Here is a 13,024-nt window from a genome sequence, read left to right as displayed (position 1 = left end):
AATTTCTTTTTCTCGGGCCGCTGCTTCTTCCTCTGTTGTCAAGTCGAGGTTCGCACTAGACGGCCATTGCAAGCGTGCACCGCCGCTCATGACCTCTTGAGCGTATCAGATCGAGACAGCGACTGCGTCCAGCAGAATGATCCCACGCTGTCCGTGTGTCACAATTACTGTGTGTGTGTGTGTGTGTGTGTGTGTGTGTCCAGGTGCTGGTCCATGCGATAACGGAACACGTGGAGGACGCAGGCGTGCATTCAGGAGACGCCACTCTGATGCTTCCCACCCAGACCATTAGCCAGGGATCTCTGGAAAAGGTGCGTTTTAAGTCCGAACATATTGTAAAGCATTTTTAGTTCAGACATAATGACTAAAAGGAAATGAGTATTCATCAATAAATGTAATGGATAAATAGAAAAAAAGCATTAACCATTAGGGAGATGTGTTTAATTGTCCTTCCCCTACCTGGTAAATACTCTTATGATAAGGAAAGGACGGAGCGTCGGGTCACGTCCCGTTCGCCGCTAACGTGCACAGAAGCGCGCACGTGGTGTTCGACTCCAACGTGTGTTCCTGCCTCGTACGATGTGTCCGAATGAGCCGGCAAACAAACGTTTACCGGACCGTCAAATTACCGCTTGTGTTTTCCAAAGCGAGCGAGGATAACAGTTGGACTGGAAACGGCGATCTGAACGGCGCAGCTATCGCACTCCTGCTATGATTGTTATTCTTTCTTCTTTTTCTTGCAGGTTAAGATCGCTACCCGGAAAATCGCTCAAGCCTTTGAAATTTCAGGCCCGTTTAACACTCAGTTTCTGGTGAAAGGCAACGATGTCATGGTGAGTAGCGGTTCGCGGGGCCGCACTGACCCGAAAGTAGTGTTTTCTAACACAGTGCGGCGGCGACAGGCTGGTTGCACTCGGGACGCGGCAGCGTGAAGACGTTCAGCGGACGCTCGCCCTCCTTCTCCTTACTTACGTACTCGTGTCCGTTCTGTCACCTTCTCAGGTGATTGAGTGCAACCTGCGGGCGTCGCGCTCTTTCCCTTTTGTTTCCAAAACAATCGGCGTGGACTTCATCAACGTGGCGACCAAAGTGATGGTCGGGGAGACGGTGGACGAGGCCAGCTTGCCCTCGCTGGAAAAACCCATCGTCCCCATTGACTACGTGGGCATCAAGGTGAGTTAGACCGTCTCCGTTTGACCCTTTTGTTTCAGGTTTGGTCCAACATTTAGCTCACCTGATTCCAATTTTTTTTTTTTCTCCGCCAACGACAACAATCTTTTTTGTGCTGTTCTGTCCGATGCTTTAATTTCGGAGTAAAACGTGGAAAAACAGGTGGTGGAATTGAAATGACTTGGAAGAGGCTTAGCCGCTCCCAGTGGGTGAAACCATGCAGAAACAAGGTGGTTGATCAGCTCCATCATGTATTGGCAGTTGTTGCGGCGTTTCTTTTGCCGAGCCACTGCTTATCGGTCTAAACCGCCGAGTGATTGAGTCCCTTTTAGTTTCAGCCTCTGATATCATTGTATTTTATAGATACAACTTTCCAAAACCGAAATACAAAACTATGTAGGCTGATGTGAATGATCACCTTTCTTGTGTTCATTCATTCATTCATTCATTCATTCATTCATTCATCCACCCGACTGTCCCGCTTTGGGGGTTTCTGGAGCCGTCATTGGCTGAGAGTCGGGCTTCATCCTGCTCCGGTCGCAGGTGGATCACCGTGCACGTTGAGACCTCCAGACATTGACTCGCTCGTTCACACATCTGGGCAACTTAGACTTGGTTTTGGACTGCGGGAGGAACCAGAAAGCGTCAGCCCGCCTGGTGTTCCACCACCCCAAACTCTCTCACACACTCCCCTTCTTACGTCCCTTCACCGGCTCCTGGTTGCCGCCACATCAAGTCCAAGACCCTGGTGTTCGCCTACCGGGCGGTGAACAAGATGGCCCCGTCTTATCTCCAGGATATGGTCGATCCACACGTCCCTACCCGTCCCCTCCGATCCCCTCTGTCCGCCGCCGATCCAACCGGTCTCGGCTCTTCTCGGTCTCGGCTCCTCGGCGGTGGAACGAACTCCTGAAAAAGGTCAGAACAGCGGGGTCGCTGCCCATCTTCTGCCGGGAGCTGAAAACATACCTCTTCACCAAGAACTACCACACTAATCACACTTAGCAAAAAAAAAAAAACAAGAAATGAATGTATATACACGGCTTTGAGATGGTAATTTGGCAGAATGGTGACTTCTGAATAACGACGACTGGTACTTTGGATCTTCGGTTATTGAATCGAAATTTTCTTAATTTGCTTTGGATAAAAGCGTCTGCTAAATGACTGGGATGTAATGTCATGTAACCCCGAGGGAGAACAGCCGATCGCTGGGGAAAAAGGGGCCTTTCTTAGCGACCAGGCGGAGGCGCTAACCTCCGCGCCACGCGACTGTCTTGTATAAGAAAGCATTGTCACTTTTCTCCCAGCCTGGAACAATCATCAGCCCAAGCGCACTAAAAGAAAACCCATTGTTCGGGAAGGAGCTCCCAGATAAAGCGGCGTACACGTATGACATCCTAAAAGGGCTCCGTCGGATCACGTTACAAAGACGGCAATTTACCGCCTCATCCCCCTACCTGACGCGTGAGGAGGAGCAGGAATTGGGGGTAGGAGGTGCCTTTCCATGCCAGCTGGGAGGCTTACTTCTTAGATTGGATATGAGAGAGTTTATGTGTCGCCAGCTGTTCCAAAGCCATTTTTTCCAAAGTAATTTCTCTCTCTAATTACAACGGAGCTGCTGTAACAATGGCTGTAGTTTGGCTCCAGTCAGGCAGGTATAATCCCCCACTCCTCCCAGCCACCTAAAGTTTTCAATTTCTACTCTGCGCGGTGGCGGGGAATATTAATCGGGCCGTGAATGCTGCAGTTGCCGGGCTTCCAAGACTTCCGGAGTTTACTGGAAGTCCATGTGACAGTCTTTGCATCCCCTGTCTGATGTTGGCGTGAACTTCCCTGCGTGAACGTCTTCGCCCTTACAAGGGTTCTTATGTCCGCCGTGGAATCCTATTATTGCCTTCTTCACGCCGTCGTAGCGTGACAATATTTCGATAAGTCTCACAGCGTTGATGCGCGTCATGGAAACCAAAAACACAGCTTCCTTCCCCCGGCCTTCATGACTTCCGGTCTCACGCCGGCGCCGCCCAGAGAGACCGTCCTCGCCGTCCTCGCTGCGAGATCTCATTCCGCTTACATCAAACTAATGCTCTTGATTTGTCTCTTCTCCGTCTTGACACCCTGGGTTTGGGGTCACGCTGTTTTCTTCTCGCTAACAAGTCCCCTTTGACTAATTTTCTGTCTGCGCGAACTCACGGGAACGACAGCGTTGTATTTATGATTCGAGGAGGAGGAACATGAAAAAAAAAAAAAAAAAAAACAGAAAGGAAGGCGGAAGGGTGGATTGTTCAGCGTTGCACGTGCTTCGTGCACACTTACCGGCTCAGGAAAGATAACTTGGAACTAATGACCTGTTCACCGGGGCGTCTGCTGGGGAAAAACCCTGTCATTGGAGTTACTTTCAAATTCCTTTGACTTATTCTACATACACTGCTCAAAAAAATAAAGGGAACACTTAAAAAACACATCCTAGATCTAAATGAATGAAATATTCTTATGAAATACTTTGCTCTTTACACAGTTGAATGTGCTGACAACAAAATCACACAAAAACGATCAATGGAAATCAATTGTATCAACCCATGGAGGTCTGGATTAGGAATCACACTCCAAATTAAAGTGTAAAAACAAACTCCAGGCTGATCCAACTTTGATGTAATGTCCTTAAAACAAGTCCAAATGAATGTGTGTTGCTTCCTGAGTGGACACTATGATTTCACACAAGTGTGATAGACTTGGAGTTACATTGTGTTGTTCAAGTGTTCCCTTGATTTTTTTGAGCAGTATATATTGATATCTGTGCGCACGTAAACTGAATGGTCACAAAAGAAAGAATGATATCCCTCCCCAAATTTTACCAAAAAAACACCAGAGGACGGTTTCCGCCTTAGCTGAGCATCTGCCTGAACATCTGGAGGTTGCTGTCCACAGGCAGGAGGCCGTACTAATACGCTCCCGTCGACCCCGCCTCGCCTCGCCTCGCCTCTGACAGGAATCTGGCGGCGGATGCAGCCGGTTATCCTCAACGCCGTCTTTAACCGCCAAGGCTGCAACCCAACCCAACCCGTGGGGTTCCTCCGGGTTCTCCAGGTTCCTCCGGGTTCTCCGGATTCCTCCCACGGTCCAGAAACATTTAGGAGGTTCATTGGAGACCCCAAATTATCCAGACGTGTGAATGAAAGGGTGAATGTCTGTCGCCAATCGCAGGGGACCATTTGGTATCACGCCGGAACGAAAGAAATGTTTTCTATTTTACTGTGAATAATTGCCACTCTCCGCTTACTTAGCGCTGCGCTTGACTCAGTCAAAGGGTTTTTTCAGTGAGCAAGTTGACAAACTATCCCTGGCTAAAATAGCCAGCGAGCAAATATCAGCGCAGAGCTTATGTGTGAAGGGAGAAAGAGCCAACAAAGACTCACCGGGAGTTCTTCAGAGTTCCTCAGAGTCCCTCAGAGTTCTTCAGAGTTCTTCAGAGTTCCTCAGAGTTCTTCAGAGTTCCTCAGAGTCCCTCAGAGTGCCTCAGAGTGCCGGCATTTAAAAGATTACCAAGAGTCCGACTTATGCTGGGTTTGCATCAAAAGATTTCCACGGTCCCAGACTACAAACCCAAAGGGAATCCTTCCACCGGAGTTGTGGCGCTCTGGTCGTCTCGGACGTTAAGTAGAAGGTGGTAATCTGAGCTGTTTGGCATCGGTCTCGGGGTTTACACGATATCCAACCTGTCTGAGATGATCGCAAGTCTTTCGGTCTTTACGGGGACAAAATGCAATAGTTCAGGGGTTCTTAACCTTTCTGACCCTGACGCCCATTTTTTTCAGTACAGAGTGGCCCAGGGCCCATTAAATATAATTTTAATATATATTATTTATTATTATTTATTATATTATATTATATATTATTTAATATGTATTATTTAACATATATATACACTGTATAGGTTCATAATTATCGCACTCTTGGTTTGATTTGTATTCAATTCAATTCAATAAACCAAATCCACTTACAGTTTACCAAGCAAAAACCTTGTCAAATAAAATGACACCACAAAATATGATCTTACTTTGTGCCACCCGTCTGGCTACGAGCTAGCTAGCTTTCGGTGCACGTTTAGAGTTGCCAGTCAGTGACGCGATCCGTCTTTTTTGCATCTGCAGCCCGTCTTCTTTTCTCTTGAAAAATTCCACCGGCTTTCCCACAAGCGTCGGATGCTTGGTCTCCAGGTGCCGCTGTAGTTTTGACGGCTTCGGTGCTTGGTTAGACAGCGTTAACACACACTCCACACACTGGGCGCGACCTCCGTTTACAAAGCCGAACTTAATGAAGTCGGGATTGCACAAAAATTTCCTTTTTGGCGGGGGGTCGTCTTCATTTTTTCGTTTTAAATATTTCTCCATCTTGTTTGTTTCTAGCTAGCTGAGTGTCTTCTTCTCCTTATTTATGGAGCTGGTTAAAGTAATAACTGACTGATGCATTAGCGCCACCACCTGGTCGGGAGTTGTTATTGCGTCCCGCAGCCTCGCGGCCCACACGGACAAAACACATTTTTTTTGCGACCCACTAGGTGGCGCTCGGGGCCCAAGTTTGGGCCCTGTGGTGAAGAATCGCTGCAATAGACAATCGCAAGATGACCGGAAACAGGAAACCGGTAGACAAACAATGGCCTGAGACGGTATTTGTCGGCGGTGTGGATGAACGGGACGGCGCAGACGATTGGGCCCGCGGAAGGAGGAGGAGGATGGGAGGGCGGAGCAGAAAAGCCGGGCTGGTACGATGACAACCGTCCGACTCGGTGCACGTGATGGTCCGACGTAGCGGAGGCTCTGCAAACACCCGGTCGAAACATCATGACGGAACGCAGTTGTAGTCTTGTGAATAGCACATAAAACTCCAAAAGACGCAGAGGTGGCGGCTTCCCGCCAGTCCAGGTGGGCTTCAGTCGGGCTCATGAGGCTGATGAGGTTCATTCAAACCTCCTGCAGAAAAACCTGCCTGAGCGGGAAACGATTCAAGTCATTTCTAGATGGGATTTAGATTTCGGCGCCGGAACGGCTGTGCTGTGAGGAGGAGCCGGAGAGAAGCCTCCAAAACAACGAGTTCCTCTTTTTTTTAGAAGATACATCATCCAAAGGTCTCGGCGAGGCAGAGAAGCTCCACGCATGCGAGCGGGAACTTCCTGTCTGTGTTTGAGAACGTCAGAATCTCCCGTCATTTGAATCGATGAATACGGGCAATTTTTATGAAAATGTGGAGGTAAAATTGAGCTGTTTTTCCATCGAGCCGCGAAGGCGAAGACATTTACTCTCTGCCTCCCAACAAGACCCCGCGTCGCCAACAAGATTACGCCTGGACGTTCTCATTTTACTCTCCGTCGGCTCGGCTGCTTCCAAAAGATACAATTGTTCATATTGTGGAGCTTCTCGCAAACTCCGCTGTCACTCGGGAGTGGGCGGTCGGTGTGGGTTCTGGAGGCGAGGGTGTGTGTGAGACCGCGGCGTTGTTTGCTCACACACACACACACACACACACACACACACCGCTGTGGTTGGAGGCAACCCGTCTTACATCAGACCGCAGAGTTTGTCTTTCTCAGATCATTTAGGCGCTGATGAAAGAGTGCTCATTTCCATGTTTCACGCCTTTTCTTTTTGGCGTTGCCGCTGAAAGTTGCCTCTCTGCACGCGCTCGGCTCCCGCCGTGTCATCTTCCTCTCTCGGCCACGTCCGACCATCTTATCTCGCCGCCGCCGCTCCGTCTTCCTCCGACTCTTTGAGCGAAGCGGCGATAAGTGACGACGCGTCTCCTTCCCTTTGTGCCCCCTTGCATTAGTATGCTGGCGTTACGTCGGGATGATTAGATATCCTGCTCCAAGGATGAATCCCCACGGCGGCCCCTCACACACACACACACACACACACACGACTACACGCTACTGCTCTCTTTTTTTAATGGAACAGGGTTTATTCAAAATACAGAAATAAAAGCAATATCCTATAAAATCCCCGCTTCCTTTTCACTCATTTCCCAGCTCTTTTATTTAAATCCATTTAGTATCCACCCGCTTCCCCTGTCCTATCATCCTTGTATCCTCTCCTTTTGTGGCATTCTTCTCCAAACTGTGTTTTATTTGCCCTCTGACTCGTCTTATTTTTCGCTCTTCCTTCTCCTTTCCTGTTCTTTGCGGTCTTCTTCTTCAGACCCGGAGCTTTGAGGCCGCCGTCTTCCTGTTGAGGTTCTACCTTGTCCTTTTAAACACTCTTCACGTCTGGGCGTTCCCATCGCTCGCTGCCGTGACGCGTCCTCATCGAAAATGAACGGGGAATTGTTTACCTCTTTGTTCAGCGGTGAAGGTCCATGAAGAAAAAGCCAGGTGATGAGCACAGAAGCTGAGATGACCTGCTTCTAGGAGGGGCTGAGGAGCTGTAGGTGGCAGCAGTGTCATCCTCAAGATTCCCTTTTGTGCAGCGGAAAAACACGGCGTCGCGTTTCCTGTCGTTCGCCGTGGTTTTCCTCGGTTCTCTCGGCCTCGGCGATGACGCTGGAAGGAAACCCACGCCGTTGTTGAAAAACAAAACAAAAACCCGCAGCTTTTGTCAGGAGTGGCAGATTCTGGCTGGTGAAGGACGGGGACAGACGTCTCACCCAGGAGGATAAATTAGAATTTAAACCAAACGCGCTGCTTGACTTCAACACTTGATTACACCAGTTCCTGTTTTAAATGTAATATTTTTCATTCCATCAGCTTTTTAACATGAACTGACTTTCATTAGCATTATGAAACATACAGCATGTGGTCCACGAAGGGTCGCTTCCCTTCCTCTTCTCCATCTTCCTCCAAAGACCCCAGAAGACCAAGGACCGGGACGCGACTTCTGCCTTCAGACGACTTGTAGTTTGATTTTGGCTGAAAGAATTGCGTTGCCTACACACTTGTGGATTTATGTCGCCAACTCCACGCACTCCACGCGGTGCAGCGTGGAGCGCTTCCATGTGGAGTCTCCGTGCTCCCCCAGGTCTGCATGGACCCCTAAACTCCAAGAACATGCAGGAGTGTCATTGGAGAGGGTGAACGGTCGGATGTCTATTTATGACGTGCACGAGTGGGTGAGTGGTTGCACGTTTCCACAGGACGTGACGTGTGAAGGAGATGCTGTGATTGGTCCAGGAAAAACCCGGCAAAGATACTCTGCAAACATAAAGAGGTGTAATTCACACGGGTGCGCATCAATACGCTGACGCACCGCGGTGTGTGTGATGCCGCCTCGCTGTTCAGACCAAACATCTGGCTCTCCTCCACCAGGCGCCCATGTTCTCCTGGCCCCGGCTGAGGGACGCCGACCCCGTGCTTCGCTGTGAGATGGCGTCCACCGGAGAAGTAAGTTCTTCCCGTTTGTCTTCGGCGGAAAGGAATATATTCAAAGGAAGACAGTAAACCCTTGTTTTTGGCGGGGGTTGCGTTCCAAAAAGAACGGCAAAAAGTAGAAACCTTTATTTTTTTTTACAATATTATACATCCTTATTAAAACGTATCGCTGCTGTCGTCCTTATGTTTTTTTCTTCCTTCTTTATGGAACGAACGGAAGATTCATTCATTCCGTCATGCCGACCTACAGCCGCATAGCTTTTAGCTTCCCTTAGCATGTCCGGAAGTTTAACTTTATCTGCCATAGATAGCATCTTCCACTGCCTTTTGGGCCCTGCAAGGTGCTTTTGTCGCTCCAGAGCGTTTTGTCAACATTACGGGCTTTAGAGAAACTGGAAATTGCGAGAGAATTTGCACGTACATCATGTAAATTTGTCAAGCTGTTTTACGTACGTGTACATATTAAACTGCAACGTTATTGACGCACAGGTAGAGAAGAAGCGGAGTGACTTTTTAGCCAATCAGAATGCAGAACACAATGCACCATGCAAATCCAGGAAGTAGCGAAACGGTGAAAAGTGATCGGCGTTATAGCGAGGGATCACTGTATATCTGAGGGGGCGAAATCTGAGGTCGAGCAACGCACAATTAACGGACTCCCTCATGTTTATACACTGGCTTTGCCGCGGAAAGTGTTTCATCGGTGGTCCGAAGCCTCCGCTGTGTTTGCGGTGTGTTGCAGAGGCTGATGTTTAGTCAAATATCTCCTCCAGATGATCTGTTTGGACAGTCGTCCCAGGCCGCGGCGCCGGGTCGCTTCCATCAGCCCCAGAACCGAATCTCACCTTCTCTACTCCTGTTCACTCATTTCATTTTAAATGAAATTTGCCGATTATATTTGGACCACGTGCAACTATCTATGCACTTTTTAGGGACATCATTTGCCTTTAGTGCAAATTGGTGTGTATGTGCTTTCAGCTGTTTGCATTTAGCTTAGCATAGAGTAGAGTGACCTTCAGACTCTGTAGTCCATCTTTAAGGAAGACATAGATGTTTTGGCCGGATTCCACCAGGGCTCCTGTCCGTCTGGAGTGTCCAGGTTCTCCTCGTGTCTTCGTGAAGTTCCTCCGGCTTCTCCGGGTTCCTCCCGGCGCCCAAAAACATGCGGGAGGTTCATTGGAGGCTTTTAAACCCCATCGGTTGCAGGATTGGCGGAAAAAATGAATGATATTTATTTCCTGCTCTTAATCCTTCTCACTTGTACAGCACTTTCAAGGAAAGCGCTCTTAAATATATTCATGATTAGAACAATTTGACGAAATACAGGTCTCAGAGGTCCACGTGCGTCCCGGGGATCGAACGGTCAACGTGTCGCAAATAAACTGCAAGACGTTGAATTTCGTCAAATGAAATACGATATAAATGCAAAATAAATGAAACCGTGCCCGGATTCGGCAGAGAAACAAAAGCAGGATTTGCTTAAAAGGTGTTAAAAAACATCAACAGTATCAAAATTATGCAAGAGAAACAACATTATTCTGACGGTCAGGTTTGGATTGTGACACAGCGCTGGGCTTTTATTTGATTTATTTCCATAATGAACATATTTCCCTGTTTGTTTTGCCGTCTGGCGAGTTTCATTTCGTGTTTTGTCTTCCTCTCTTTTTTTTCTGACCCTCCCTGCTGTTGGTTCTCCTGCCCTTCGTGTTCGTCACGTCGCTCCGCCTTTGAACGCTCGCCATCGTCCTCGTGTTTCCGTCCAATCAGCTCGCGGCCGGCCATCGCGTCCGTCGGATAATTAGTTGAGTTTCAATCTTGGTTGTGTCTTGAGACTCTGCTGTTTTGCCTCCTGGTGTCGCTGTATTTCTCCGTGATTCTAACTTTTGGTTTTGCACCAAAATAAATGTATTTGTGCTCCATTTCCTGCCTTGGCGTGTTACGTGTTACCAAAATGTTCCTTTCCGTGCGCAAAGAGCAAAGAGCTTTTAAAATGCTCTTTGTCGCACTTGCGGCCGATGCTAGTTTCATTAAGTGCTCTGCCTGAGCCGTTATTTTTGGACGGTGTCTGCTGTGTCACTTGGTGAAGTATTCCTCCAGGCTGGGAATAACAAATCCGCTCTCTGCTTTTTTTTTTTTTTTTTTTTTGCAGGTAGCTTGCTTTGGACCAAACATTTATTCGGCTTTCCTGAAGGCGATGCTCTCCACAGGCTTTAAACTGCCACAGAAGGGCATCCTGATTGGGATTCAGGTAAGAAAGCGGCCATCTGTAAGGTTCCCCCTCCTGCTTGTGCTTCCTCCTGCCTCCAAGACGCCAAGTGTGACACGCTTCCAAAGCAGATGCCCTATATCTTTCAGGCCGCCGGGTGCTTCGCCGGCGGTCCGGCCCTCAGTCGGGCTCGGTTTTGTCGCAAACCCGATGACGACCGAGCGCCCCGACCCGAGGGGTCGATGCCCGCGTCGATCCGTCCAACTTACGCACCGATCTGAACCGAAACAAAGACGGGAGATTAGCGTTAGCTTTATCTCCGGTCGTCATGATTAACCAAAGTACTCTGAGAAGGCGTCAAGAGAACCTCGATTGCCTCATTTTCATCAACACAGAATGCAGTGATGAGGGAATTTTTTGCTAAACTCTGCAAGAAAGAAAAACAACTTTTGCTGCCGGTTTCTCTATTCCTAGCCGAAAGCAAAAAATGTTAGCCAGAGCTCAGGACTGTTTAATGACACCACATTACATGAGGTTCCGTAATTAAGTTCTGCCGCCGCTGTGGCCGGCCAGAACTGCGAGTTTGACTAATCCAGTTTTAACAAAGCACTCATTACACCAGCTTTCTAATTGGTGCCCTTGGGGAACGGGTCCACTTCAAGGCACGTGCCTCGGGTCGGAGATGCGCCGCGGCAGGCCTGACAGATCCAGAGCACAACAGCAAAACAAGCGCGAGAGTTGGGGGAATATTTGATTTTGCACAAGGCTGCGATGTGTAGCTGGAAGGCAATACATTGGAGTTTGGGTTTTAAAGCGGGTCCTATTTTTACAGTGCGCCTCTTCTAAGCACATTGTTGCAACATGCAATGCAAATCTGATCATGCCACTGACAGCCGTGGCTTGTGATACGTTGTGATTGCTGCTATCATCTACGTCTGTTTGCGGCTTTTCCTATTCACGGTGCTCTGTGTTGCTGCTATCTAAAGTGTAACTCCGCGGTCTGTGCCTTCCAAAACCAAAAGCTGCTGATCTGAATGTCAGCATGCATGGCATAGGAGCAATAAAGAGTCTCGATTCTTGACTTCCGTTTGCCCTTTCAAGAGATGAATTCCATATTTCATTGCTCCAAGCAGGTTGGAATGGGTGGAGAAAAGTGTCAGGGGTTCTATGTGATAGAAGAACATCAGCCAGAATAAAAGGAAAGGTGTACAAGACAGTGGTGAGACCAGCGATGATGTTTGGACTAGAAACTGTTCCAATGACCAAAAGACAGCAGGCAGAACTAGATGTTGCAGAGATGAAGATGTTGAGGTTCTCTTTGGGAGTGACCAGGATGGAGAGGATCAGGAATGAGTCCATCAGAGGAACAGCACATGTTAGATGTTTTGGAGAGAAGGTCAGAGAAGCCAGACGGAGATGGTTGGGTCATGGACAGAGGAGGGAGAGAGAATATATTGGTAGACGGATGCTGGAATTGGAGCTGCCAGGCAAGAGGTCTGGAGGAAGACCAAAGAGAAGATCTATGGACGTCGTGAGAGAAGATATGAAGGTAGTTGGTGTGAGAGAGGAGGATCCAGAGAATAGGGTTGGATGGAGAAAGTTGACTCGCTGTGGCGACACCCGAAGGGAAAAGCCCAAAGGAGAAGAAGAATCTGTCACAGGGGTGCAGGACATGTATGACCGAGACAAAGTGATGATTGAGATGTTTTGGACATGAACAAAGGAGTGTTCATGTCCAAACCATGGTGAAGATCTGGGTAGAAGGTTGCTGAAGGTGAAGCTGCCAGGCAAGAGTTCTGGAGGAAGACCAAAGAGAAGATTTATAGATGTAGTGAGAGAGGATATGAAGGTAGTTGGTGTGAGAGAGGAGGATCCAGAGAATAGGGTGAGATGGAGAAAGTGGGCTCGCTGTGGTGACACCTGAAGCAAAAAGCCAGAAGAAGAAGAAGAAGAAGAAGAAGAACAAGAACAAGAGCAAGAACAAGAACAAGAACAAGAAGAAGACAATTGCTGCATTGTTCGTCGTTGTTGCTGTTTAACGCGTGTCCGTGTTAGCATGTATGACGATTTGCAACATATGGTGCCCAGAATGATTTGAATATGTGGATCAGCATCGGCCGCATTGCAAATGTTATTATCATCAGCTGGGAAAAAGGTGCAGGATAATAACGGACTCGCTGGAGCCGAACGTGTAAGAAAGTCTTTATGTCGCCTTATTTAGGCTAAATGTAGAAGTAACTAGATACCAAATGAATGATCGCTTTACTACACCATCTAACTATCTGTATTGACAT

The 13,024-nt window shown here is 48.2% G+C and overlaps 1 protein-coding gene across 2 annotated transcripts in view; it reads left to right on the top strand.

The window, feature by feature from the left end:
- The window catches only part of cps1 (carbamoyl-phosphate synthase 1, mitochondrial), a 50,131-nt gene that overhangs the window by 31,323 nt on the left and 5,784 nt on the right, over window positions 1-13,024 (top strand). The window contains exons 30-34 of one of the 2 annotated variants that reach the window (XR_015106082.1): window positions 204-311; window positions 744-833; window positions 1,003-1,173; window positions 8,462-8,536; window positions 10,678-10,772. Coding sequence is in view for 1 of the 2 variants with exons in the window: in XM_086146014.1 (XP_086002140.1) it covers window positions 204-311; window positions 744-833; window positions 1,003-1,173; window positions 8,462-8,536; window positions 10,674-10,772 (543 nt within the window). In the remaining variant the exon portion in view is untranslated. Of the gene's footprint in view, window positions 1-203; window positions 312-743; window positions 834-1,002; window positions 1,174-8,461; window positions 8,537-10,673; window positions 10,773-13,024 lie in introns of both variants that reach the window. The other variant, XM_086146014.1, reaches the window with a different exon arrangement.

Source organism: Fistularia commersonii, chromosome 4 (genome assembly GCF_037954325.1).
Source record: "Fistularia commersonii isolate RoL2024-O1a breed Wild chromosome 4, RoL_Fcom_v1.0, whole genome shotgun sequence".
Lineage (NCBI taxonomy): Eukaryota > Metazoa > Chordata > Actinopteri > Syngnathiformes > Fistulariidae > Fistularia > Fistularia commersonii.
The sequence above is the reverse complement of the archived record's forward strand: the minus strand, read 5'-3'. Positions and strand labels throughout refer to the sequence as shown.